The sequence below is a fragment of the Mus caroli genome, unplaced genomic scaffold (genome assembly GCF_978045245.1).
Source record: "Mus caroli unplaced genomic scaffold, Mus_caroli_1 scaffold_12, whole genome shotgun sequence".
NCBI classification, from domain to species: Eukaryota; Metazoa; Chordata; class Mammalia; order Rodentia; family Muridae; genus Mus; species Mus caroli.
The window spans coordinates 60,105,864-60,132,705 of NW_028227267.1; the positions used below are offsets into that span (position 1 = coordinate 60,105,864).

Here is a 26,842-nt window from a genome sequence, read left to right on the forward strand (position 1 = left end):
GCCAAAATGACTTTTTGTAGCAAATTAATCTTAAGAGTTTTTTAATAATTTATTTTGTTTTGTCTTTTTAAAAATTATTTATTTATGTATTTATTTAATGTATGAGTGCTCTGCTGTGTATACATCTACAGACCAAAAGAGGGCATCAGATCTCCTTATAGATAGTTGTAAGCCATCATGTGGTTGCTGGGAATTGAACTCAGGTCCTCTAGAAGAGCAGCCAATGCTCTTAACTGCTGAGCCATCTCACTAGCCCAATAATCTTAGAGTTTTACATTTAGAAAGCCAACACATGAGCTAGAGAGATGGCTCAGTGGTTAAGAGCACTGGCTGCTCTTCCAGAGGTCCTGAGTTCAATTCCCAGCAGGTATGTGGTGGCTCACAACCAACTGTAATGGGATAATGCCCTCCTCTGGCATGCAGGTGTAAATGCAAATAGAGCATTCATATGTCTAAAATAAACAAATAAATCTTAGAAAGAAGGAAGAAGGAAGGAAGGAAGAAAAGGAAGCCAACACACTCTTGAATTTTATTTTCCTGATTTAACAGGCATCAGTCTTCCCAGTGAGTTATCTGGAGACATGTTCCAGTTTATTTCCATTCTTTGTCACCATCCCTCCTCAACCGTGTTGAAGTCCTCAGTGTGGCTTGGACAGGAAGCCTCTCAGTCAATATAGTGGACGACGGTCTCTATTGTTGGGAAGAAGTCAGAGCACCTTTTATGTGGTGTCATAGAAACTAAGCACCATCTTCACAAAGTTTCTGCACTAAGATTGGAGCTTGTAATGCCAAGTCTAATGCGAAGGCACCGTGCTACTAATTTAAAGTTATTCCAACTAAAGAAGTTATTCATATGTTCTGAGTGGTTTTACCCCAAGTCCACATAGAGCAGTGCTAACTTTGTGAATAGCACCGCTCTTCTTTGTAGGTTAGAGGAGCTATTTGTATGGGTAGTTACAGGCTCTACATTTTCATCTTATTACATTTGTTTGTTTGTTTGTGGTGAGGGTTCATGTGCCGTGGTGTGATGTAGAGCTCAGAGGACAACTTGGAGGAGTTGGTTTTCTCCTCCCATCATGTCCTGGGGATTGTACTTAGGTCCTCAGATTTAGCAGCAAGTGCGCTTAGCCAAAGAACATCTTGCCAGCCCAGAATCTATATCTTTTGTTATATTTACAATTAAAACTTAAATTACTAGGAAAAGGAATAGCAAGCAGTGAATTGTGATACATAACCAAGAGCTGAACATTCATAGTTCTTAGGAGTCTGCCTAAAAACCTCTCTCTTCATTTGCCATTCATAAGTTTCTCTGTTTGTTTGTGTATGTAATGCATATGTGAATTTAAGTTGGGGGGGGTGTACATGCACCTCTGTGTATAGAGGCCAGAGGCTGACATTGTGTGTCTTTCTAGATGACCATCAGAGATTCGAATCCAGCTTCATTTGATTATGTTAGGCATTTTACTGACTGAGCCATCTCCACAGCCCAACTTTCCCATTCTCAAAGAGAAAAATTAAGAATTGCTTTGTTAATAAAAATAATTGCTAAGCAACTATCCAGTCTCCATTTTTAGCTTACATCTAGTTGCCCAAATTTAAAGCCATTCCTATATCTCTGACTATAGTTATCATCTCTGTGTCATACAGTGTTGCTTTACGGACCCAGGGGAATTATTTGCCTCTTTTTTTTTTTTTTTTTTTGCCTCTTTTTTTCTTTTTTTTTTTTGAACCTGTTTTTGTTTGAATCTGTTACAGGTACTTACTGCAATAATGTTTGTTTAAAGATTATCTGTATAAGTAATATGGAGTATAGGAAAGTGCCCATATATGACTCCTGTCACTGTGACTTGTAGCAGCATTAACTGTGTTCATGGCTCTTCTGTGAGGGCAATGCCTGAGGCTGAGTAACTTACTTATGCCCTGCTCTTCCTTTCCCCTTTAAAAACTTTGGCCCTTTTTGGTATAGCTAACATTAATGATCTTTCATAATTCAAATGAAAATAAACTCCTTTACTCCAAAGGACGCCTGTGTCCTTTCCCTTACATCAGCTTGTTTGAAGTTTTGGGTAGAAAAGGCAATGATCTGGACAAAACTTTTAAGCAGACTGAGCGTAGCCCCACCTTTTGGCTCTTGACATGATAATAATTCATTGAAAAGTCTCTTATAGACCAGCTAATAGAGGAGTGTGTAGATAATGTGCTCACTTATTAAAACAGTGCAGGCAGATACTGTGAGGTACAAATTTGAGGTCAGGAACTACTAAAGCTTGTACTTCTAAGAAGTTTCTGAAGGGAAGAGGCCTTGGTATCGTTATCCTTCCTCACTTTTATCTTACCCCTAGCAAAATGTCAGCATGCAGGGGCCACTCAGAAGATGCAGGTGAGGGTTGAGGCGCATGTGGCAACTATATTGGGATGAAGCTGCCAGGGTGGTCCAAGCTGGGCTATGCCATGGATCATGCCAGCTTTCTACAGAAATGTGAGATGCCCAGCAGTAAGAGGTAGAAGTCATGGTGCTGCCAAATGGAATGAGAGAATGGAGGAGCCCATCCTATGCTTGAGTGAGTGTGGACACCTCCTCGCAGGGGCCTGCTTCCTCCAGCAGACCAGCATTGCTGCAGGCAATCTAGAAAGAACAAAGGGTCGGGGAGGGCCTGTGTGTGCATCAGAGAGTAGGCTGCAGTGGCCAGGTCTGCCCACCCAAGGTGTGGAGAACTAGGGAAGGGCATGAAAGGCAGGTGTGCATCTGCCCAGCAGAATTTTCTAGGTATCCAAGTTAGTTACCCTCAACTTAGAATCTCAACCTGCAAGAGAAGATATTAGCCAGTGTCTGTACTCCCTTTGTCGTTCCAAGTGAAGGACAGGTGCTCTATCAGAGTGGATTGTCTAGTTTCGCCTTCAGACAGCATTTGCAGAGTCCTCTGTGGTAGTGACTGAGGAAAGGGTGGGTGTCTATGAGAGCCATGGGCCTCCAGAGGCTAGATTCTTTTGGTCAGCCTAGAAGTCTTACACAGGTCCTAGGCAGAGATGTCAGCAGCAGAGCTGACAGGGAGGATCCTTTACCTGGGCAGTTAGCAGAGAGAGGTGGCTCCCACCCTTCCCTTGGTTTAGAACCTACACTTGAGTTGTGTGGGGCTAGCAGGTCCTGAGCAGAAACAACTCACTGAGTTTTTAAAAAAGAAGGGTTGTTTCCAGCATCAGCCTCGAGCCTGGATCCCAACTGTAACTTGACTGACACCAGTCACCTGTATTCTTGGATCGAGTTTGCCAACTGGCACAGCAGGCATGATTTGAATTGTAGCTGTGTTAAAATATCAATCTCAGGCCGCAGAATGTCTGGCTAGAGCCCGGAGCACCTGGTATCCCTGCCTGGTCATCTGTAAATACCTCCAGAACCTGCTGGATGCCATCCAGAAGGCTGTATACACTTTGCATACACTGTGAGAAGGACTAGAATCCACTATAGGATTTAGGACCTGTCGAGAAAGGTTGTTACAATTGACTTTGTCTATAGGGGTGGGTGTTGCAAGGTGAGTTTAGACTCCAAGAGGAGAATGGTGCTTTAGAGAAACAGAAGACATATGAAGTAATTGGGGTATCTGGGGAGATATGAGTGATAGCAGCGGGTAGCTTTGATTGCATAACAGGGATGGGCTTCTCTGGGAGGGGAAACCTCAGCTAGCTAACATACTGCCGAGCATTCGGGGTACCTTGTCTTACTTGAGAATGTTTTTCTGTCCTGAGCCATGCTGAAAGACATCACTTAACCTCTGTTGCCCCCTGAAGACATGGGTTGAATGGGGAAAACCATGAGAGAGGTGTAGGAACCTTCTGAAAGTGCAATACCAGCAGTATCTGTGTGAGGGACAAAGGAGTGGCCGCCTTTAACCAGCCCAAACTCAAGGGCCTGCGCCTGCTCTTAGGCTTGTACTCTTCGTCTCACTCTGTGTATGTGTGCAGGCATGTGTGTTTGTGTATGAATGCCACATGCATGCAGTTATCCATGGAGTCCAGAAGAGGGTGTCAGATTTGAGTTACTGGCAGTTCTAAACCACCCAACTGGGTGCTGGGAACTTGAGGTGCTCTGGAAACCAGCAAGCACTCATAACTTCTGAGCCGATTCTCCAGCCCTACTTAGAGCATTTTTATTGCTTTCATGTGTGGGAGTGTGCATATGTATGACAGTGCTCAAGCACCAGGCCACAAGCATGGAAGTCAGATGACAGCCTGCAGAAGTTCTTTCCTACCAGAGTTGAGCTCAGGTTGTCAGGTGTCTAATTACTTGCTGGGCTTTCTCTATGTGTTTTAATATCAAGTACTCTGGTATTAGTAAAACAGTAAATGTCCACTCTAGAAAAGTCACAAGCTGTACCAGTTCATGAGAAAGAAGAAAAAACTTTTTTCATTATGCACATAGCCAAAAATAATGGTGAGAAGGTTGGTGCATAACCAGGCATGTGTAAGCAGTAATAACGGGTACCTGTCTGTCCAAAAGTAGAGCCAGTACTGACAAACTGTTGAACATCTGTGTCTGGGCCCTTGAAGTCTGGGCTCCATGCTCTTTTGACTCCACCCCAGGCATGTTCCTCCCTTGCCCACTGCAGGTTGGGTAGCTTAGGCAGAGTTAGGAGATGAGGAGGTTCTAGAAGCCTCTGTTGATCCTGGTGCCTGTCATTACCACACACAAAGACCACTGCTGTGTGGGGCTACTACCTAGCTGCGTAGTGCCATCGTTTCAGCATATACATCGAGCAAAATGTCCTGTACTCCCTAAGTGTTTACTGTATTTACCCCTCAATGGATCTGGATGGAAAGGCTCACATGGTATAGCAGGAGAGCATACCTACCCCAGTGTCAGCTTCCTTCTCTGTATTCAGGTCCTTGCAGTTCCTCTCTCAGATGGGGAGGTGATGCCTGCCTGAAGGATACCTGGTTACCCCTGGAAAGTAACTCCAGGGAGCTGGAAGGGGCTGAGTGGCTACTGGGCCTGTCCCATGTCCAAAGGCTGCTCAGAGTGGCTCTGCTTTTCCACCCCATCTCTCCCTTCATCCTGTGGTGCTTCTCCCCCAACCCTGCTTTTCCCACTCTCCTGGTTCCCTGGCATTACATAATATTCCTGTTAGGATCAGTTCCTGTTTTGCTGGGGAGAGGAATTGTGACTCTTTCAGGGAAAACCCCTGGGCTGGCTTCAGTTGAAACTACAGTGGCCAGCGCATGATCTCATAACGGAAATGTCGTCCTCCACCGGCCTCGCTGTTCCTGTCTGAGTCAGCGCACAGATGGGGCCACCTTTGTGCTGGTGGCTCCAGAGGCCTTCTTTCTTCTGTGTATGTACTAGTCTGTACTCCTCAGAGGGTGTGTTGTGGGTCCACTACACTGTGGCAGCTCCAATAGCCAGGGACAACTTTCATGTGGGCATCATGGTGCTGTCTTCCCCTGGGCTGTCCTACCAAACTCTGGTCACGGCTACATCTGCCCTCTGTAATGTGTAAGTCTCAATGTACACATTCCCCAGCTTAGCCAGTCTCCTGCCAGCTAGTCTCATATTCTTCCTCATCCTTTCCTTGTTGATGTCTATTAAGATACAGACGCTTGGGGGCAAGGAGGAGTGGGGCAAAGATGGCTCAGTGGTCAAAGCCCTTGCCCATGCAAGCACAAAGACTGAAGTTTTCATTCACAGAACCCATGTAAAGACAGGTGGGCACAATCTGCCTATAGTTCAGCTGGAGTAAGCTGGTTAACGAGGGTGATTTCATTCTCTTCTCTTCTCTTCTCTTCTCTTCTCTTCTCTTCTCTTCTCTTCTCTTCTCTTCTCTTCTCTTCTCTTTGGAATTGATTGTTGAAGGCTGTTAAGGTTCTTTGTCTTCAGGAATCCCCCACATTCTGGATTTTGTTGCGTCCATCTTCATAGTGCTCTTTAATACCATCACTTTTGAAGAAATCCTGTGCTGAACCCCGTGACACAAGTTAACATCCCTACCATACACATTTATCGTTAATTTCCTTCATGAGGCCCTTTGCCATCTATTAACTGAAAAAGTAATCAGAGCTGGTGATAGTAAATAACTGATAGGATTTCTTCTGAAGTAATAGTGTCAGATAATATAAATAGGGCCAGTGAGATGGCTCTGTGGGTAAAGGCACTTGCTGCCAAGCCTTATGACCTGAGTTTGGTCCCTAGGACCCACTTGATAGAAGAAGAAAACTAGTTCCCTTTTTCCAGCCTCACACACACACCCATACACACACACAAATAGTAATAAATATTTTAGATTCTTTTTTTTTTTAACTAAAAGCATTTAGGTAATGATTGGTAAGTGTTGAGTTAAAATCTGTGTTGTCACCAATATGCATATGTGTTGTTTCACCACATATCACCACAAACACTTATAAAATAACTGTTCCCATGAGAGTTAACTCTTTACCATAGTCTTAAAAATGATCAGGCAGTAGAAAGGATTTACTGGGTCCTGGTACTGAGCTACCAGGGGTAGAATTGGGACACTGAGCCAGTGAGGGTGTCATTAGTAAGGAATTGGGATGGACACTTGCAGCTGGCTCTTGGTTGGCCTCAGAATGAGTACAGGTGGTTAAAAAAAAAAAAAAAAAAAAAAAAAAAAAAAAACCATAATGGAGATGCAGAGTGGAGGCATAATTGGGCGGGGAGGAGAGGTGACTGCAGTGGAGACAAGTCCTTAGCTGGTTCCACAGGAAGCTCTTCAGAACACCCCAGATAGCTAAATGTACCTGTCCCTTGTGACCCTGCAGCAGTTATCCACTTCATCTGGAATCTGTCCCCAGGAATAGCAGCTGCCCTCTACCAGGGGTCTGATCGCAAACAGCTCTGGCAGCTGGACAGTGTGAGGCCTGGTGAGTAAACGGCCAGTGAAGCAGGCTGGTGACCCTAGGCAGCGGGCAAGCCGAGGAGGGACTTGGGGGACCACCCTGCTCACACTTCCCTGGCCCCTCTGGCTTAGACTGCTGCCAACCTTTACCACACAGGAGCTGTGTTAACCAAGAAGGCTGAGCGGCTTGGTATGTGATAGAAGCAGAAGTCAAAAACTAGCCATGTGAGAGAAGAATTTGGTCCCACATTGCAGATAGGGCTGTGACATTCAGTTGTCAGGTCAAATTGCCCCAAGAAGTCCACCCAAGCTGTAAGGTTCTCTTTCCCTAGCACACACTAATAAACTACTCACCCTACCTCAGCAAGTGATAGTCACTTCAGAAAGATCATCCAAACTCAGCTTCCTAGGTTACCTTTCATGATTAGGGAATCATTAGTCATTGACAGGGGTGCAAGCATATGTTTACAGATAATTCTACAGGATTACAAGGCTTTTTGGATCAATGAAAAATATATATGAGGGAGAGAGACAGACAGACAGACAGACAGATAGACCGTGAGCCAGACCACATATATATGAGGTAGACATCTTCAGAATAAAAGTTACTACTTCATCTTACTAGTCACAGAGAATCCATTAATGTAATAATGGTACATACAGCCTTGAACTTGTGGTAGCCAATCCTGACATAATGAGTTTGGTTTGATTTTCATGGTGACAAACCTAAATACTGAAGAAGAGAAAACCATTCTCAGTTCACTGCTTCAGAGACAGCTGGACACACACACACTGCACACACACACACACACCCTGCCCATGCTGGGCTGCACATACTCACAACAGGTACTCCAGATGGTCATTCAACAGAGTTGGTCACTGTCGTGGAAAGCCTTTGTATTCAAGCTTTTCTTTTAACCTGAGTTTGGGGTTTAAGAACCTTTGCTCTAGAGGAAAAAACAGCTTCAACCCCAGCTTATTGTTTAAACTGTCCCAGTGGGATTGCTATTCTAAGACCAGGTTGTAATTAGTACAGCAAATGTTTGTACATAAGCAAGTGTCATTAAGTTGCTCACAGCTACCTTAAAAGCTTTCTTTTAAGTAATGTAAATAAATGTTTCCCTCTGCCTTAGGAGTTCTTCATGATTCAAACTATAATTAAGTCATTAGCTGATTTATCACCTGGGTACTGTTAGGTGGCGGCTAAACATCTTAAATAGGTTTGGATTCTAAAGTAAGGAATTTCAATGAGAAACTTGCTTGATAATTTCCCTCCACAGAATAGTTTAGGAGCAGGTTAAATTTAGCTTAAACTAATAAGACCTCCTTGAGTGTGACTTTGTGCTTCTTGGTTTACATCAGTCTTTAAGCTGTAATCTTGCACAGCTTCGTTGAAACCAATTTATAACAATGAAAAAAAAATTGGTCTTTAACCTAAAACCTCTTGTTCCAAATGTTAAGTTTTAGGTTGGAGGAAGCACATAACTTGCTTCCTCTGAAAGATTTAAGTCCTGTTTTATTAGGAGCCAAAGGGCTGGTGGGTCTTCCGTCCGTGACGCTTCTGCTCCTTCCTTTCTGGGCAGACTGAATGTCTGGGGAGTTCACCCTGAGTCAGTCTCTTGGAGCAATAGCAGGGCTAAGGTGGCTTGGACTGCTTTGAGCTGTCACTTTTTGACAGGTTCATCTTTGCCCCAGCAGAACATTTTTCCTGTACAAAGTAGCAGCAGTGGTGTCCAGCTGTGATCACCTGTCCTGAGTTGTCCAGACCTTCTGACAGCATCATGAAGTTGAGCGTGGGTTTCACACACCGGGCTTTGAGGCAGTATATGAACCTGAACTCCAAACCACTGTGTAGGTATTCTTGACAGGATCTTAGTCTATAGTCTGGAGTTTCTCCTGCCATAGCCCTCCAAGCCAGGGCAAGGATTATGGACTTGAGCTCCCCCCACTGCCCCGGTAGCTTTCTAACAACTACATGAACTTCAATCACACTGAGTTCAATGCATTAGATGCCATGGGATTGCTGCCTATCAGCATAAAAGCTGAACAGCCACTCACCATCAGTCTGGGTACTAAAGTCAGCAAGCTTTCCACAGGAAAGTGACAGGAAGTGGCTGAGTGATGCTGGGAAGCAGTGAGTTAGTTTTCTTTTATGTCCCATGCATTACTGAAACTTATAAATAGAGTGTGTACTTTAGACCCTTGTACAAGTCTTATTCCTAAATTGTTAAAAAGTTTAACATAAAAACTCTGTTCCTGAGCGCCTTAGGGTACTTCCTTGCAATCTTTTAAACAATGACTAATGTCTACAGTTCAAGAGACTTTATTCACTGAGTTACATTAGTGCTTTAAGTTTAGTCACTCCCATTATTAGGAAAAGCAGGTGTTAGGGGCAGAAGCACAGCCTCCAACAGTTTGGTTCTGTGTGGACTTAGTTACTTGGAATAGGACTAATCACCATGTTATTATCAGTCCCAGTTATTTCAGACCTCACTTTAGCAGTCCTTATGTGGACTTAGAACTTCTAGGGTGAGATTTGGGGTACTCTCTTTAAATTAATGAATAAAATCAGCTGTGTGTGTTGATGCTACCAGATACCAAAACCGTGCGTACTATATAATCGTTTGCATTTCAGACCACAGTGATAGGCCTTAGCCATGAGCGGCCTTATGCAGTTTCTGTGATCTTAGTTTAATCTCTCTTCTTCATTCCCCTACTATTGCAGTAACCATTTTCTTCCAAGCTAGTTTCCTCCCTCCATCCAGTTCTTTCTCTGACCTCACTCAAATGTTTTTCCTTGTCACACACTAACCCTGTTGGTGACAGATTGTGAAATGAGTGAGACATAGTCCCACGTACAGTATGGGCAGGAAGTCCAAGGCACAGACTGTCAGCTGGAACAAAAGCCTGAAGTATGATGTTGAAGGGCTTTGACAGGTATGTTAGTGATAGACTTGGCTCACAGAAGCCAAGGATGGAATCTTCACAGTAGCTGGGCAGCTGGAGGAAAAGAATATCATACCAGCAAAGACGTAGATCCAGTGAAAGTGGGGCCTTAGGGAAGTGCATTTAGATGTGTCTGAGTCATGGCCATTGAGGGGCAAGTACTGTGATAATTCTTCCACGTGGTGCTTTGAAGCAGCCATCTGAGAAGCCAGAATTTTACCCATAAATAGTGTAGCACTTAAATAATTATCTTAGAGATAAGGACTCACTGGGGTGATGCCTCAGGTGATAAAGTCCTTGTTTCCTGAGTATGGGGACCTGAAGCCATATGAAAAGCTGGGTGGATGTAGTAGAACATGACTGTAATCTCAGTACTGGGGCAGTGGGAAGAGGATCCTTGGATGTTACTGGCCAACTAACCCGGCTTTCTTGGCAAGTCCCATGCCAGTGAGTGACATTGTCTCAACAAAAGGAAAGGAGGACAGGTTTTCTCTGGCCTGTGTGGACACAGTCATGCAACACATACCTGCACGACACACATAAACACATAAAAGTAAGGGGCAGAAATCTGTAAGTCTATTAGCATTATTACACTATACAGAAGTAGATAACAGTTGTACATGAACATCAGTCTCCAATCTGACTCCATCTCTTTCTGTTCCTCCTTCATGCTTAGAATCAGTATTTCTCATATGTCTACTTTTAGAGTGGCCTGAGCCTGATTTCTGTAGGAAAATAAGATGGATCTTTTGCTCAGCTCCTTGATCTAGTAGCTTTCAGAATGGTAATGAGGTTCTCCAGTGTTCCTCGAAGGTAACTGGCAAATTTTCCATTTCTAGATCACTCGCACATTGGAATACATGTATTTGTACCAGCACATCTTAACTACCATATTTGCTAGTGAGCAAACTTTCTGTCTTTATCTAATGGGAACCTTCCAGGTTCGTTCCCAGGTACTTCCTTGTGTTGTAAACAAATTTTATTGGACGTATGTGAAGAGCGCAGCTGTGGTGTTATGTAATGCATATATGGAGCAAACTGATGATGATAAAGCAAGTGAACTATATATCATCAGCGCCCTCGTTAGGGCCACAGTTATGCATCTCCTTCATGGCAGAAGCAGCTATGAGTCACTTAGCAGAAGTCCTCACCACTACCTTTAATATCTCAAAGTCTGCTGCTAGTCTGTGTCTTTGGATCTTCATTTCCAGCCCAGGTACCCATACTTTTTTTCTCTGTTTCTGAATCTTAGGTGTTTTGGGTTTTGTTTTGTTTTTTTTTAAGATATTTTTTTGCTTTTATTTCTGTGTGTGAATGTTTGCTTGCATGTGTGCATGTGCACCACATGCCTGGTGCCCATGGAGACCTGAAAATGGCATCAGGTCTCCCAGAACTGAAGTTACAGTGTGAGCTGTCATATGGGTCTGGGAGCTGCAGAGCAGCTTGTATTCTTAGCTGCTTATCATCTTTTCAGCTCCATATTAGCTTTTTAGAAAATCGACACATAAGTGAGGACATGCTGTGTTTCTACTGTCTTTTGAGTTATGGTCAGTGAAAGCTTAATGTTGCAGTAAATCCTGGAATGCAGGTCTTCTGAGACGAGGACTTTATTTCCTTCATAGAAAGATTATTGGGTCATATGGTAGTCATTGTTACTTCCTATTATCTTCCAAAATGGCCATGCTATTTCTTTCCTCCTCTCTGATGTTATCTCCTACCTTTTTTAGGTCTGTGGTTCTTACAGCAGCCTTGCGTTTGCAGTTCCCTGATGAGTGATACCTTTTGTGTGGGTGTCGCATGTTGACCTTTCAGAGAAACATCTGTTTGCATTTGCCTGTTGTGATGAAGTGGTGCTTTCTTTCCATCAAATGGTACAAACTGCATTCTGTTTAGCATTGTTTGCAGTGTTTTTCTCTCTTGGCAGGGGCAGGGGGGGTCTTCTTTCCTGTGCAAGGGCCTTTTAGTTTGCTATAGTCCCATGTGTTTTTGCTTTTATAACTTGAGTTTGAAATACAGTGTCCAAGAAATCACTGTCAAGCCTAAAGATAAGGCCCTTTTTTTGTGTACCTTCTACATCTTATGACTTCTGAATTTCCTATTTTGAGTTGATGCTTATTTGTTGTGGAAGATAGGAAGATTTGCATATGGAAATCTAGTTTTCAGGATCCATTTATTAAACATAGACTAAATAATCAGTGTGGGATAGCCCAATAACAGATGGGACAGCAGATATTATACCATCGTTTTGGTTGGTTTCAAGAAGAAAAAAAAAGGCATTTGGGAAAGTCTTACATCCTTTCTTGATGGAAAGTTTCAGTAGTTTAGAAATAGGAGAACAATTCCTGAACATAAGAAAAAGACCATGTATGAAAACTCAAACCAGTCAACAGGAAGCAAAGAAAGCCTTTCCTACAAACAGTGGCTCTCCTCCTTCCTAATAGTTTAATAACTCCATCACCCTTGTTGTGGTGACCCCAAACCATAATATTATTTTTGTTGCTACTTCATAACTGTAATTTTGTCTACTGTTATGAATCATCTTGTAGATATTTGAGATTCGAGCCACACATGGATTGAGAACCACTTTCTAAGGTCTGGGGCAGGGACTGTGCCCGCTCACGTCACCACAACTGTTCTGTATAGTGCTGGAAATACTGGCAAGGACATTCAGAGAAGAAAAGGAAATGAAAGGAAATCTTCAAACTGAAAGAGAAATAATCTCTTTGAAGATAACATAGTCATAACATGTATCACCAATGATTTCACTAAAGAATTACTGAGATGAAAGATTCAGTGAAGTGGAAGAATCACTATGGGAATCTTTGGTGTTTCTGTATGAAAATGGTGACCTGAGTACTTTTGATACTGCAGTAAGTGGTACTGGGTGGCTTCCCTTCAGTCTGACCTATGAGTTGACACATATGCAGTCCCATGTCCAGGTTCCCTAAGTGTTTGGAGATCACAGTCTAGGGATTAGGGTAGTCCATGTGTTCTAGATCCTAGCCTCTACTTCTTGTCACATGGCTGAAACTTTGTTTTTATGCTGAAATAAGAGTTTATCATCGGACTGCCTGTTCAGATTTAGGACTTAAGGACTTGTGCTTAGTCATCTTGTATCTTTCCTCACACACTCCAGTGCCGTGTAACTTGTCCCTCCCTTAGCCCCCATCCCATGTACAGTGTCACAGAGTACCAAAGGTGAAAAGGCAAGTGGTGGGCTGCTGAGGGGGGATGGTACTCCTTGATCTTAGAGAATACCATGTGGCTATGTACAAATCATTAGGGTTTAAAGTCATAGAGAATCTTTATGTGTAGCATTCAGCCAGCTGATTGTGGAATCAAGTTTGCTTCATTTTATTTTTAAGAATTGTTTAAATCAAATCTGTTGTATCTGTTGCCTCCTGGTTGTATTCTTGGTTTCTCCTGGTTTTTCAGTCTCTTCCTCACTGTTCCATAGTTTGGAGGTATAGCAGGCTGTAAGGGAAAGGCAGCCCCTAGATCTCTTGTCTTTGCCAGTAGCTGTCTGCCTGGTGGCATGAACTGCACCTCCTCCCCACTTGTGGTCCTCCAAGGCGGCTGAGTTCTAGGCAGTCGGCTTGACATGCTGTCTCCTGCTGCGCTCCGTTCCAGTGGAGGATTGGCTTCCCAGCTAAGGCAGGGCACAGGTGTTCCCATTGTTTAATGAGATAACTGGGGATGTTCTTACCCCACAGCTTCCCTGCAGCCAACTGTGTGCAACACCAGGTCCTCACTGCTGGCTTTCTACTGTTCTTATGTGTAGTGTCTTATTCTTGGGTAAGATCCTGCCCCTGTGAACAGAATGGGAACATTTAAGATTTAGTTAGCAACAATACTCCATCAAGAGAACCATTCAGTTTTTGCTTATTTACTGCTTACTGTAGATTCTTCTTCATCAGCTATGGTTGCCCCTCAGTCTTTCATCAGAAAGGCCCAGGTCCCCAGAGTCCAATCCTCAGTATCACAGATGTGACATGATACATATGAGCAGCAACAGCCTGCAGTGTTCTCCCAGGCCTCATTTGGTCTGTTTCAGCGTAGGCTGGAATTGTCAGCCCTCTCTAAGTATGTGCTGGCCTGAGAAAGCAAGGCTGGAGGTGGGGAGTCTCACATGCATGTGGAAGACACTGGCTCCGCAGCCGGAACTTTACAGGCACCAGCCTGAGGACCCCCACTGGACGGGCCCTGTGCTACGTGCCCAAGAGCTGGTAGCACAAAACTGTGGGCAGGGACCTACACAAGGAAAGCAATGCTTCATTTCACCCAGAAAGGAAGTTATGAAAACCCATATCTGTTGTTGCACTTTAACAAGCAGATGCGATATCTGTGTGTCTAAACAGAGAAAAGGGCAATTTCGTTTGAGCCAAACTATTTTAAGATAAAGGAAAAACTTTCTCTTAGCTCATTGCATACCCCTCCCTACCTTGATCCTCATCAGAAGCTATGGGAGCCCAGGCCTCCCAAGCTAACTCAGCTCTGTGCCTGTCATGTTGCTGTCTGCTCTGGAAAGTTGCAGGAAGGGCTGATAAAGGACTGAGGACAGAAATCTCAGCTCTTATCTCTCCCTCGCACACGGCTCAGTCCTTTTCCTGTCCTCAGACAGGGGACATAAACGGCCATCTCCTGGCAGCCAGAACTTCAAACAGGATTGGGCTGGCCTCAGTCTGGAGTAGCCTAGGAGGAGAAAGTGGGTTGTAGCTGCCGTCTGCAAAGTTGTTCAGCACCACTGAGGAGTGAGCTGCCTTCCTGGTGGGCACATGTAGCTTTTGCACAGCAAAACACTCTAGACAGGCACACAGAAGCAGCAAGCATGAGGAGGGCCTGCCAGGTGCCCGGGCTCTAGGTCAAGGACTGCTTTGTTTGCTTAGAGTTTTGCCAGGACACATGTTGGGTCTGAAAGGATTAGATTTGAGTTTGGGTTTGTTGACAAGTCAAACTGCTGTTTTTCAGGGCCTTTGTGATAATGAGAAAATGACACCCAGAAGGCCTGGTTGAGGGAGCAGAAGAGTGGAATAACAGCTCATGCTCCCTCCGTCCTCACCTCCTGCTAGGGAGATGGCCGTGACATTCTCTCGTAGGTTTTCAGCCTACGGCATCATAAAAATAGGGTGACATGGAACCTTCCTTTGACTTAGAGCATGGGAAAAGCTAGCAGAGAGGACATGTTCCTGGCATGCCATCTGATTGGAGTAGGGACAACTAAGCCATCCCTGTCCTCTCTGCAGTCCAGCCTTGGGTTCCTCCTTGCTTACCTATCCCAGTAGGTGTCTCAGAAAATGGGTTTGCAACTTCAGACTTGAGTGTTGAGGGTCAAGGGTTGTTATGTGTTAATGTCTTTGGAAGAAGTGATTGCTTGAATAGTTTTAATGAACAGCTGCCTAAAGTTGAGATTGTATACACTTCAATGTTGCATCTACTACATAATATTAACGATCTGGTTTTATTCTTGAACGCTTGTTAGTTACTTGTTGCTGAAGGATGTGAAACAGTCTAGGCTGTCAAGCTTAGCTGCTGTTTTCCACTTGTGCTCGGTGCTGCCCTAGGAGCTCAAGAAGGGAAGGGAGCTACGGTCCGCTTAGTCAGAGTCACTGTAGTCAGAATTCTAATTCATTTTTCCCTGCCACATTTATTCCTAAGAATATATTTTAAATGATTGTCTAGACTGACTTCTACAGAGTTAAAAAGAGTCTGTGAAGGTAGTAACCTTAAATAGTATACAAGAAGTGAGAAGTTCCTTGGGTCTTTGCAATTTTATTCTCTTAAACTAGTTTATTTGAGTAGCACCCTGACCAATTATGTCTAATGAAGGTGTTGTACTCTACAAAGATCTTTGCTCTCAAGACCCTGCTCTCTAAAGTTTCACACCTTAACGATTTCTGATACCTTATGCAGTGATTTTAAAATATTTACAACAGTCTAAAGTCTTTTTAAACTACTTTGCATTTTTAGGAAAAAGTACTCAATTTGAGTTGTTAAGTTTCCTGTGTGACTTTTTTCAGTCTCCTGTAGAGGAGAAATGGAGGAACCAGAACTCCCTGGAAGATGGGAGCCCTACACAGCTGTTAGTGGAAGCCGTGTGTCCTGCTTCTGGGGGAGAACCAGTTGACCTAGAATTATAAACAACAGTCAATGTGGATTATTTTTAGATTTCATTCAAAGAAGTTGGTGCCCATGTCACATTGATCACGTCTGCTCTGGAGGAGCCTCGTTTATCTTGTGGCCAGTATGAGATGAGATGCTGCCGTGTGAGTCACTACAGCTTCTAAGCCTGAGGACCTTTCAGGGAGGCCGGAAACTGCTCCATTCCTTCCTCTCTTTTCCCCAGAGGTGGCATGACTTGTCAGTGATTCTGATGTCATGACTTGAAAAGTTGTTGCCATGGAGAATGGTCCTTCTAAAACATGTTTATGTTGGCTTTTCCTAATGAGAGGTGGCTTAGGCAGCTGACGGGCGAGTGGAAAGAAGTAAAGAGGAATGTGCAGCTTTGTTAACACTGGCGTTCACGTGAGGAGCTTGGCCTGCAGAAAGTGAGTTGCTTTTTGCTTCCATTCCTACTACCTCACAGAGGGCCATTTGTCTATGTATGAATTCCAAGGAAAAACCCAGTGCCTAACTCAAAAGAAACCTCTGCACGCTCCCAGGGTGACCATGGCAGATCACTGCGTTTTCCAGGATTATTGTTCCCTGCTCTTTGAAAGCCCACAGTGGCCCAGTCCTGCTAGGTTAGCCTTTGTCATTAGCAAAAGACTGCTAAAGCCCTCCCTCAGTTCCAAGGGTTTCCAGCTGTCTCCCATTGCTCAAGGTGGGTGTGTTCCTGAGACCTGGGAAGTGCCTGCAGCCTTGGGTGGAAGGAGCCATTCCTACTGCCTGAAGTGCAGCAGTACCAAGAGTTTTTTCCTCAAGAATTTAGTCACAAGTTTGGTAGAAGATTCATTTTGACTATAGACCTTAGCAACCCCAGTATATGGTTCATCTTCTTCCCCTAAGAACTTTTGCCTTTCACCCAGAAGATACACTTTACAGTTTTGGCATATTCAAGTTGCCAGCCTTGCTGTTCTTATGCTTTAGACGTTAAAGTTCATTGAGTGAAATGAGGGGCTAGAGAATGTAACTCACTTGCTAGAGTGCTTGTCTAGAGTGAGCCATGCCTGGATCCCATACTCCCCACCACATAAACCAGACATTGAAGTGCATGCCTGTAATCCCAGCACTCAGAAGGCAGAAGCAGGAGGATCAGAAGTTCAAGGCTACTCTGTTTCACAGGGAGTGAGGCCAACCTAGACTCCATGAGCTCTTACCCAAAAAGAAAAAAGGAAGAGAAAGGGAGGAAAAAGAGGAGGAGGATCCCTGAACACAGTGCTATGCTATCACAACATCTGATTGCATAGGCAGCCATCAAAATGACAAAAGTGCAGATAGCTTATATAGTATAGATTCACTGGGCAAAAGATGATTCATGATCTAGGCAGATGGACAAGATTTCATTGCACTGATTCAGAATGGCAAGCAATTTACTAGAATTTTCCACTTAGTTTATATTCTGCCATCTTAGCAGAATACCTGAGGCAATTTATAAAGAACAAAGATTTATCTCTCAGAAGCTGAGAATTTTGATAGCAAGACCAGTATCTGATGAGGGCCTTCCTCCTATGGCTGCGAGCATCACACAGTAACAAACCTATGAGCTCATGTCTCTTAGTCTTCTTGGAAAGTCACTCATCTAAGCCTGTGGCCCTTCACTACCTCCAAAGGCCCTGCCTTCAAATATTCTTAACCTGTGACTATTAAGGTTTAGTTTCCAACATATGAACTTTCAGGGAACACATTCAAACCTTAATACCAAAAAGAAACCAAGGATAGAGGGGAGGGGGAGGGTGTGTGTGTGTGTGTGTGTGTGTGTGAGAGAGAGAGAGAGAGAGAGAGAGAGAGAGAGAGAGAGAGAACAGCTGGTAGAGAGAGAGAGAGAGAGAGAGAGAGAGAGAGAGAGAGAGAGAGAACAGCTGGTATTTCCAAAAGCTGTCAGTACTGTGGTTTTAAAAGCAGATTGTATTTTAAAATATATCCATTAGGCAGATGTTCACCCAGCACCTGTAACAATACTTGTGTAACTAAAGAGAAAATATTTCCACAAATATTTTACTGAGGTAATTTGGGCTTTATAGTTATTTGAAATTCATGTAGTTTCACATGCTATGATATAGTCTTCATTTGGTTCTCTTGCCCAACTTCTTAGAAATGTGAAAATAAATCTACTTAGGAGGTGAACATGAGACCCCTCAGCAGTAATTTCTCAGTCCCTGTTTTAGGGAGCTCCTTCCTCGAATCTCTGCACAGTGGGCATCTTACATGTGACTGGGTTCTGTACCCCCTTTGTACACATGTACACACATCATGCCTGTTAAGTCATAGCACAATTTCCATTCTATTAATGGTAGCCCTGAGTTTTCATTTTTCATTGCTTGACATCAAAACTTATCTTCCATAAGAGGCTTTCAGATTGTTTTGATTCCCATGTACTCCCTTATGTTGAAAGTGATTGAGTTTCCTAAACAAATTCCTTAGGCTGGCTACTACTGAGGCTTTATATGTTTAGCCTAATTCTAAATTTGTGTGATGGATGTCACACAAGAAAAGTACAGGATTTTATGCTTGAACAAGCTTTGTGAGTACAAAAGTAGTTCTTTGTCTGTAAGTCATTGCACTCTTTTAAGAACATTGAAACCGCAAAGGGGATGGATAAAACCACAGAGGTGCCCCAGAGGCTCAGTGCCTACTTCTAGCTGAGGCTTTGGACTGCTGCCTCTCCAACCCTTGATCTCAGGCCAGGGGCTGTGAGGGAACTTCATTTACTGTCCAAAGAGCTGTCCTCTTTGTGGCTTTCTTGGGCTTTAGAATCTCTTGCTGTACAGTCCACTAAAAACAGTTCAGTCCAGGTAGGCCATTGATGTGTCCGGCTAATCCCACAGGAGGTGTGACAGTTCCCCTGGAAAGTAGGTAACGTGAGAGAAATACTCAGGTCATTTAACTGAGGTCAATATATTGCTAAGGGTTACGATGGTAATTGGTACACTGCACCAGACAGAATTCTTGTTCCTTGCAAGCAGTGCTTATCGTAGGGCAGGGTTTTGACTGAAAGGATAGCTGTGTCTGGATGAAAGACAGGCTCTGCAAGTGCTGGTCACTTTGCCTTCCTGCGCTCTCATGCCCCTTGCGGTGCCAGCCTGCCCAACAGGTGGGTGGGTAGTGGTAGGAGCTCTTTTCTATCTCTCTGCAGTACATTTTTATCTGATGCGTTTGTTGAACACTGTCCATGCCTTTCTCATTAGAGAGTATGCAGAATACAAGTAGAATAAAAATGGCCTCTGCCATCAACAAGTAAGTAATCAAAAATGAAAAATAAAAGCAGCTAGTTGCTGGTGTAGGTAGTAACCAAGGGGACAGCCCTGCAAGGTCAGCCTGAGGCTTGCACAGGATCTTCAGAGAAGTTGCTATAGTTTTGTTTCATTGCTTGGATAAATACCAGAAAAAATGGGCAGCTTAAGGGAAGGTTTTTTCTCTACCGGATACAGTCCATGTATCAGGGAAGATGTGTGGTAGAACAGGAAGTGGCTGGTCACGCTGCCCCCACATCAGGAAATGGAATGATGAATGTTTGTGCTTGGTTCATTTTCTCCTTCTTATTAAGGAGACCCCAGTGTGAAGAATGGTACTATCCACATTTAAAGTGGCTCCTCCCACCTCAGTCAACCCAGTCTAGATAACCCTTCAGAGGTACTTGTGGACATTGGTTTCTGTGCAGACTCTAGGTCCCATCACTGAAGTGATACACTTAATTGTGAGGGATCTAGAAGGAAGTTCTAAGTTCTGTAGGGCAGAGACCATCTATGCTCTGGAGCAGGTAACTCTGCCCCTTCTGTTGGAAGGTGTGAAGCCTATGTGACATGCAGTGAGTCGGCCTTGTCATTGTCCTGATCAGTCACAGAGTCACTTCATAGCTGCTTATCTCTGCCTACAGTGAGCAGATGCAGTTTCTGCCTTGCAGTGATCTACTACTACCTCATTTGGGCTTGTCAGAACTGTTGTGTTGAAGAGACTGGAAAACGTACAGAGTGTTCTGATTTTATAGACTGCTCCCTTGCCAAGCTTCTTTAACTTTCCACAGACTAATCCAGCACAAATTGGTGACAGACCAGCTGTTGTGGAAGCAGGAGTTGGCTTATCATGGGCAACAGCAATGAACTACTAACCTCTTACCCTTGGGTGTCTGTTACCCTTGAGTTTTGGGAGTCTATGTCTTCTGAGCAGAGCTCACTGGAGATTACTGTTGCGCCTTACCTCATTCAAAAGCTGCTGGCCTCCTGTCACTAAGGTGAGCAGTGATGTATGAAAAGCGTTGGTGAGCTGAAAGGTTTGCCTCTGACACATGTAACATTTGTCCCGGGCATCACCTCCAAACACCTCCCTAAGTCCCCTCTCGACTGCTTGCTTTCCCTGCCCCCTAACAAGCTGACTGTTTTGAGAGCACTAAGAGGAAACCTCTCTGGGGCATTTTCCTGGCAGTCCATCTCAGTGTCCAGGTCTAAGGGTGCATGAGCAGAGTTCTCTGTAGCCTAGCAGGGCTTCTGCAGAGGCTCCCTAGCCACCAGGCCTTCAGACAGTACCTGTTCTAGGAATGACAGAGCAAACTGCTCCGTGTGCTTTTCAGCTCCAGGCTGCAGACAGTGACAACAGGCAGTTCCCACCATAGATCCTGTTAGGGTTATCTCTTTTTACATCACTGTCCTTTCTTTGATTGATGTCATTGAGGTCCTCGCACTGTGCACCCTCCAGGTACTTGACTTTGCCCATTGCTGATGAGGAAACCAAGTCAAAGAGTACAAGCATGCTAACACAGGGTAGGCAGCCATGCAGATGCCCAAGAGAGGATTGGATTTCTAAAGGGCAGGTGTGAGTTAAAGGCCAGTCAAGCCTACATAGCAAGTTTGAAGCCAGCCTGAGCAAGATCCAGTATAAAGGGGAAAAAAAACATAAAGAGCTTCTGTAAAGGAAATTTACATATTAATTTGTCAAATTACAAGCCTCTTAAGCCTGGCTTCGGGGCATTTTTTAAAATTATTATATTTGTGAACTGTAACCTTGATAATCTGGTTTTCCTGATCTTAAAGAGGAGTGTTTGTTTGTTTGTTTGTTTGTTTGTTTTTCTATAGTAAGCTGCTGCTTCAGCTAATCTGTCCTTAGAGCTGATCTTGAAGCCTTGTCTGTAGGTTATACACCAGTAGATATACTTTGGCATCAGGATCTTCAGAAGAGAAAGGCTAACACCGCACATGAGTCTTATGCAGGTTAGAAGTCAGTGTGCCATGGTGGGGAGCAAGGGCTCTGCACCCCATAGCACGGCATCAGGACCTGCTCCTTCCGTGCCTGTAGATAAGGTGCCTGTGCCCCAAGTCTCTCTTAGGCCCTTGTAATGGACAGAGGTTGTTCTTGTCATGTCATGAACCACTCCTGGAGCCATGCTAAGTGCCTGGCACACTGATGGTGGCTGCCCTCTTCAGTCCAGCTGGGTATGGGCACTTTGGCTACAATTTTCTCTTGTATGTCTCAGTGTAACTATCTCATAGAATTCTTTTATCCTTAAATTTTCAACTCAATAAAGTGAGGAGCAGGCCTCCCTGAGTGGTCCATTCTGACCCATAGTATATTGTTGATTGGGTAGAAGTGAGGCCCTAGTTTTCTTTGGAGGAAACCTGCCATTAGGGATTTTAAACACACACTGTACTCAGCACCTCTAACCAAAGTGAGAAAACCAGAGGCTCTGAATATCCAGGTTAACCAGGAACCTGCTTTGTGCACTAGCTCAAAAACAAGAGCCACTTCAGAAATGCATAGAAAACGTCAGGCTTCTGCACTTGCCTCTGCAAGCATTTCTTCCTAATAGTAAATGAAACAGAAGATGGGACAATGGAGAGACAGTGTTAATTCTATGGCCATCCCCTCACCCCTGAGCTCTTTCTTTAGAAAACTGCCATAATAGTTACATATGGCATGTGCCTGTGCCAGAAGCTCAACCACAGCCACGTAAGGGAGGCCTGGGGCCATGCAGAAAGCTCTCCCACCTTTTCCTTCCCTGGGCCCAGGAGAAAGCCTACACATCTCCCTGCATTTGTCTTTACTGCTGGTAAAACTCAGGATGTTAGAGTGGGACCATGGGAATCTTGCATTGCAACTCACGAGTACTGACCGCACTTCTAGAAACCATCCTTTCCCACCACAGCCTGCCCCAACTTCAGGGATACAAAGGACTGGTCCAGACTTCCAAGCTGCCGCTCCTCAAAGGAACCTCAGAAGTAACCATGGGAGTCTAGGCTCCTACCTCCTTGCCTGTTCATAGAAGACAAAACCTTGAGATTATTTTTCACCGAGTTTAAAACAGATTTGAGTGTCTGCATAGTACCATTCCCTCCAAGGCCTGGCATGTGGGTGACTCTTGCAGCCCTCTGAGGACAGAATATCATGAGGAGTGCATCTCTGAGGTGGTGGATCTGTTTGTTTTGTTCTGTGGATGCACTAAGCTGACCTTCCTGTTACCCTGGCTTGATCTGGTGGTCAGAGTAAGTTTGCTATGAACTTCCTGGTTCTGTTCTGGTCCCCAGCACTCTGCACAGAGCAGCTGCCAGCACACAGAGGGACCAAGGAGCTCATCTTCACCTCCCTATTGGATTAGTAGCTGAGACCCCAACAGGCCTTTTTAAGAGAGATAGATGTTCTGAGCCCTTGAACTTAACTGAAATGTTTGACAAAATGATTAGTCATTCCTCCTATTGTGGTATTTTATATAAAATCCGAAGGTATCAGGTTATTATATTAGTTTCTAAAACACCACTGTGAACCTAAGACATTGTCAACATGTACAGAGTAGAAAAATTTAAGTATGATTGGATTTTTTTGAAGTTGTATCTTGTATTTAATGGAAATGTTTCTAAATGCTTTTTTAAAAGGTAACTGTTTGCTTTGAAGTTAGACCAGATTTGAAAATACTCATTTTCTTATAAAGGTATATATGTTGTTGTGTTTTACAGCGCCAGGGTTATACTCTATAGCGAAACTGGTCTCCAGTTGTCAATGTGTAGAAGGGAGTAATGAGCACTGCTCCCTCGGGAATCAGATTGCCAACTATTAGAAATAAAAGCCTTACCAAGAGTTAGCTTTCCAATGATGAGGGAAGGAGCCTCTCCTGCTGGACAGCTCTCCCTGCAGGGGCTCTGTCCACTCTCCAGGCTGAGAGGGTGAGTGCTGGTACTCAGTCATGCTCTCCTCCCCTGCTGAGCTGAGTGCTGAGCCTGAGTCCTCAGCACCTCCCCACCAGAGGAATTGCTTAGGCCCATGCTTCCTGGGATTAGAGACCCAGGAGATTGAGTAAGTGACTCAGAAATGGTCTGTGTTTCCTAATAGCTAAGGGTGATTAACACCAGCAGCCAGTTCCTGCTATTAACTGATTGAGAACTGGAATTCTGAAGGTAATAAGTGAAAGAACACGGAGCCAGGGTTATACGAGCTGAACACAAGGCCCAACCTCAGACCTGGCACACAGCCATCAATGAGACCTCTGTTACATTATTGGGCCACCTTCCCAGTGCCCGTGTCTATGCATGGCTATGGGTGTGTGCCCTTACATGGGAGGCAAGATCTTTCTTGTCCATCAGTCTGGCATTGGCAAGTACTGAGAGCCTTAAGAAGGTATTTCATTCTGTCATGCAGAATTCCAGTCCTCACTCAACATTTGAGGAACAAAAGGACTGAGTGGCCTGGTTTTGGAGTCCTAAGGCTGCTAATTTCTATTTCTTTCAAAATAGCCTGATGAGATACCAGCAACATTTGCTGACTGACAGAGGTTTTGTGTGTCTGTGTGTGTGTACATGTGCACAGGCACTCTCTGGATTCCTTCAGTATCAGTCTGTTGTAGGTCACAATTCCTTTGGGGGGGGGCGCGGGGGGGTGTCCAATGACAGGTATTGCCTAAGACCTTCAGAAAATACAAATATTTATATTACAATTCATAGCAGTGGAAAATTTGCAATTATGAAGTAGCAATGAAAATAGTTTTATGGTTGGGGATCATTACAACATAAGGAACTGTGTTAAGGGTGGAAGCATTAGGAAGGTTGAGAACCACTGGTCTCTAAGGAGACCAGCAGGTCAGCGTTGCCTGTCTTTCTCAGTAGCTCTCCACAGTCACTTTTTGAAGCAGGATCTCTCCTTGCACTTGGAGCTCACTGACTGAATGATTGGCCTGTTATGACTCCTCCATCTGGAATTACAGATGCCCTCGATTGGATCTGCCTGGCTCTTTAAAGTAACCCTAGGGACTGAACTAAGGTCTTCATGCTTGTGCAACAACTGAGTTGACTTCCTAGCCACCCTTGAGAGTATTTAAACTTCTTCCCATTTGTCTCACTTGTTCTGCATTTTATTTTTTTTTTAATCTTGAAATTGACTGCATGGGTTTTTTGGTTTTTTGTTTTTGTTTTGTTTTGTTTTGTTTTGTTTGAGCCATGAGCTGGAAAATGTACAGCCAGTGTTGGTTTGATCTGTACTTGAGTTGATGGAACTCTGAGCTGCAGTGGCTACTCAGAACCCAGTTGTCATTCAGTAGAATGTTGATTCTGTTAGAATTTCAAACAGAGATGTAATTTTAGTTCCACTGAAGTTTTTGAGGGCTACTGTGTCAAGAAAACATAGAATCTAATGTGTGCAGCCTTGTTTTTGAGAGCGGCAGCAGCAGAGCATGCCGAGCCACGCGTGCTCGGACACACGGTGTCCAAGTTTCTAGGTCAGCACAGAAGGGCCAGCAGAATCACGGAGCTCTGGAACATGCATGTCCCTGGTGTCTGGGATTCATCCTCACTTACACTGTTGTTTCTAGGGTAAGGTTTCTTCCAAAGTCTGTGAAGCCACTTGCCAGATGAGGTCTGTCCGGCCTTCTCCCTACATGGTTCTCTGTGTTTCAGGTTTTGCAACTCAAGTCCCTCATGAGTGGGCTCGGGTGGCTCCTCCTGGTTATTTCATGGGATGAATGAGTGTTGCTAATCACTTTTCACTCTTATCCCCAGGATGGCTGCAGCAACTCCTCTGCGGATGAGGTGGACACCTCCCTGACCACAACCACGACTACCACTAGTGCCTTCACCATCCAGGAATATTTTGCCAAGAGGATGGCTCAGTTAAAGAACAAGCCACAAGCCTCAACTCCAGGGTCTGACCTTTCAGAGACCCCTGTTGAATGGAAAAAGGGAAAGAAAAAAAACAAAGAGGCAGCAGACACAGATGTAGAGAACTCTCCCCAACACAAGGCCAAGAGGCATAAAAAGAAAAAGCGTGTGGAAGCAGAGAGGGGCCCTGTGGCCAAGAAGAGAGACCGAGCAGAGCTGCAGCCTGGAGGCCCCAGTGAGGACGAGTGTTCCGATGCCTCTGTCGAAGCTGCAGAAGATTGTGTACAAACACCAGACAACCAGGATGATGTCCCAAAGCCCAAGAAGAAGAAAGCAAAGAAAAAGCTGCAAAGGCCAGAAGGAGTAGAAATAGACGCCACGCTAGACAGAGCACCAGTGAAAAAGAAGAAGAAAGTTTCCAGATAACTTGTGGCTTCCAACCACTCAACTGTCAGCACACTGCAGGGCCTGAAGTCAGAGCACGGCGAAGCCCAGGTGGCTCAGCATCTTTTAACATGCCCCCAGGTTGCTGCTTCTACTCACCACATTTCCCCCAGGTCACCTTCCTAGGAGAACTGATTTGAATGTTCCAGATCATGGCTTTCAATAAATAAAATAACTTTTAATAAACAAATAGATTCTTTTTTAAATGCTGAGCCTTTCACATGAGTGTTCATTCATATCCATACAAATACAGGTGTGCGTGCGCGCACACATACACACTCACACACACACTCTGGTTTCCTTCAGTAACTGACTGCTGCTTCCTTCTGAAGGACTTAGTCTAATTAAGGGATTAAGAGGCAGTGGCTTGGATGCAGATGGTTCCTTTTGTTCTGCAGCCAGCCATACATTTCTGCCAAGTGGGAATTACATGACTGCATTCCCCAGTGAATGTTTTGCTGTGCTGTGCTTCAGTGTTGGTGGGTGGCTGTTTCTTCTGCTGTCTGCTGGCCACTAGGGATCCCAGGCCTCCTTTGATGACAGCATCAACTGGGGATAGTGAGTCCCTAGCTCTTATAGGTCACCAGAGGTTCCTGAGTGTAGAGTCAGACTTATTTCTGTCTCATATTCCTTAGCCGAATCCCTTGGAATGGGCTTGTTTGTGTATAATGATCATTAAGTCTACAGAAAGTTGGATGGATGAAGAAAACTAAGGCATGAAACTGATGTCCTCTTAAAGGCAGGCTCTGCATTAGGACTGCCGTAAGGAAGCTCTTGCAAGTATAGATATTTATGGGTATCTAAGGCACCACCAAGCTATGCTCAAGCCAGGTGCTATTGCCTTATATCCACACTCCCTCCCCTTGCCACACATCCTTCCCCATGCCTCTAAGTGCCTCCGCAAGCCAGCCAACCCTGCTGTATGGATCCCTCAGCCTGTGTCCTCTCTGCCACTTCTCCTCTTCCAACCCTGCCTTCCTTCCTTTCTAGCTCTCTTTGTATTTCCAGTTCCTAGCTTTCCTGCTTGTTTATCAGACCCTGCCTCCCATCCTTCTGAGGCAGTCTTGTGCTAATGGCTGTATTTTTCACAGAACTGTTTCGGTGGTAGTGGGGACCACTCAGGTAGGCCTACACCCACACTGCGACATGTTGCTACCTTCTTTTGCCTTTTGTTTTATTGAGTTTAAAGATTTGCTTACCGATTTATTTATGTTTATGTGTATGGGTGTTTGGCCTACATGTGTGTGTGTACTCTGTGTGTCTGGTGCCCCAGGAAGTCAGAAGAGGGTATCATATCCTCTGGAACTGGAGTTATGTATGGTTATGGGATGCTGGGAAGGAACCCAAAGTGGGTTCTCACCAAGAATATTAAGTGTTCTT

The 26,842-nt window shown here is 44.4% G+C and overlaps 1 protein-coding gene across 1 annotated transcript in view; it reads left to right on the forward strand.

Moving 5' to 3' along the window:
* Pinx1 (PIN2 (TERF1) interacting telomerase inhibitor 1) overlaps positions 1-25,672 on the forward strand; it is a 60,445-nt gene extending 34,773 nt beyond the window's left edge. Inside the window, exon 7 of the mRNA XM_021181999.2 lies at positions 24,920-25,672. Coding sequence (XP_021037658.1) covers positions 24,920-25,444 — 525 coding nt within the window. The 3' untranslated portion in view covers positions 25,445-25,672. The remainder of the gene's footprint in view (positions 1-24,919) is intronic.
* The last annotated feature ends 1,170 nt before the right edge of the window (positions 25,673-26,842 follow it).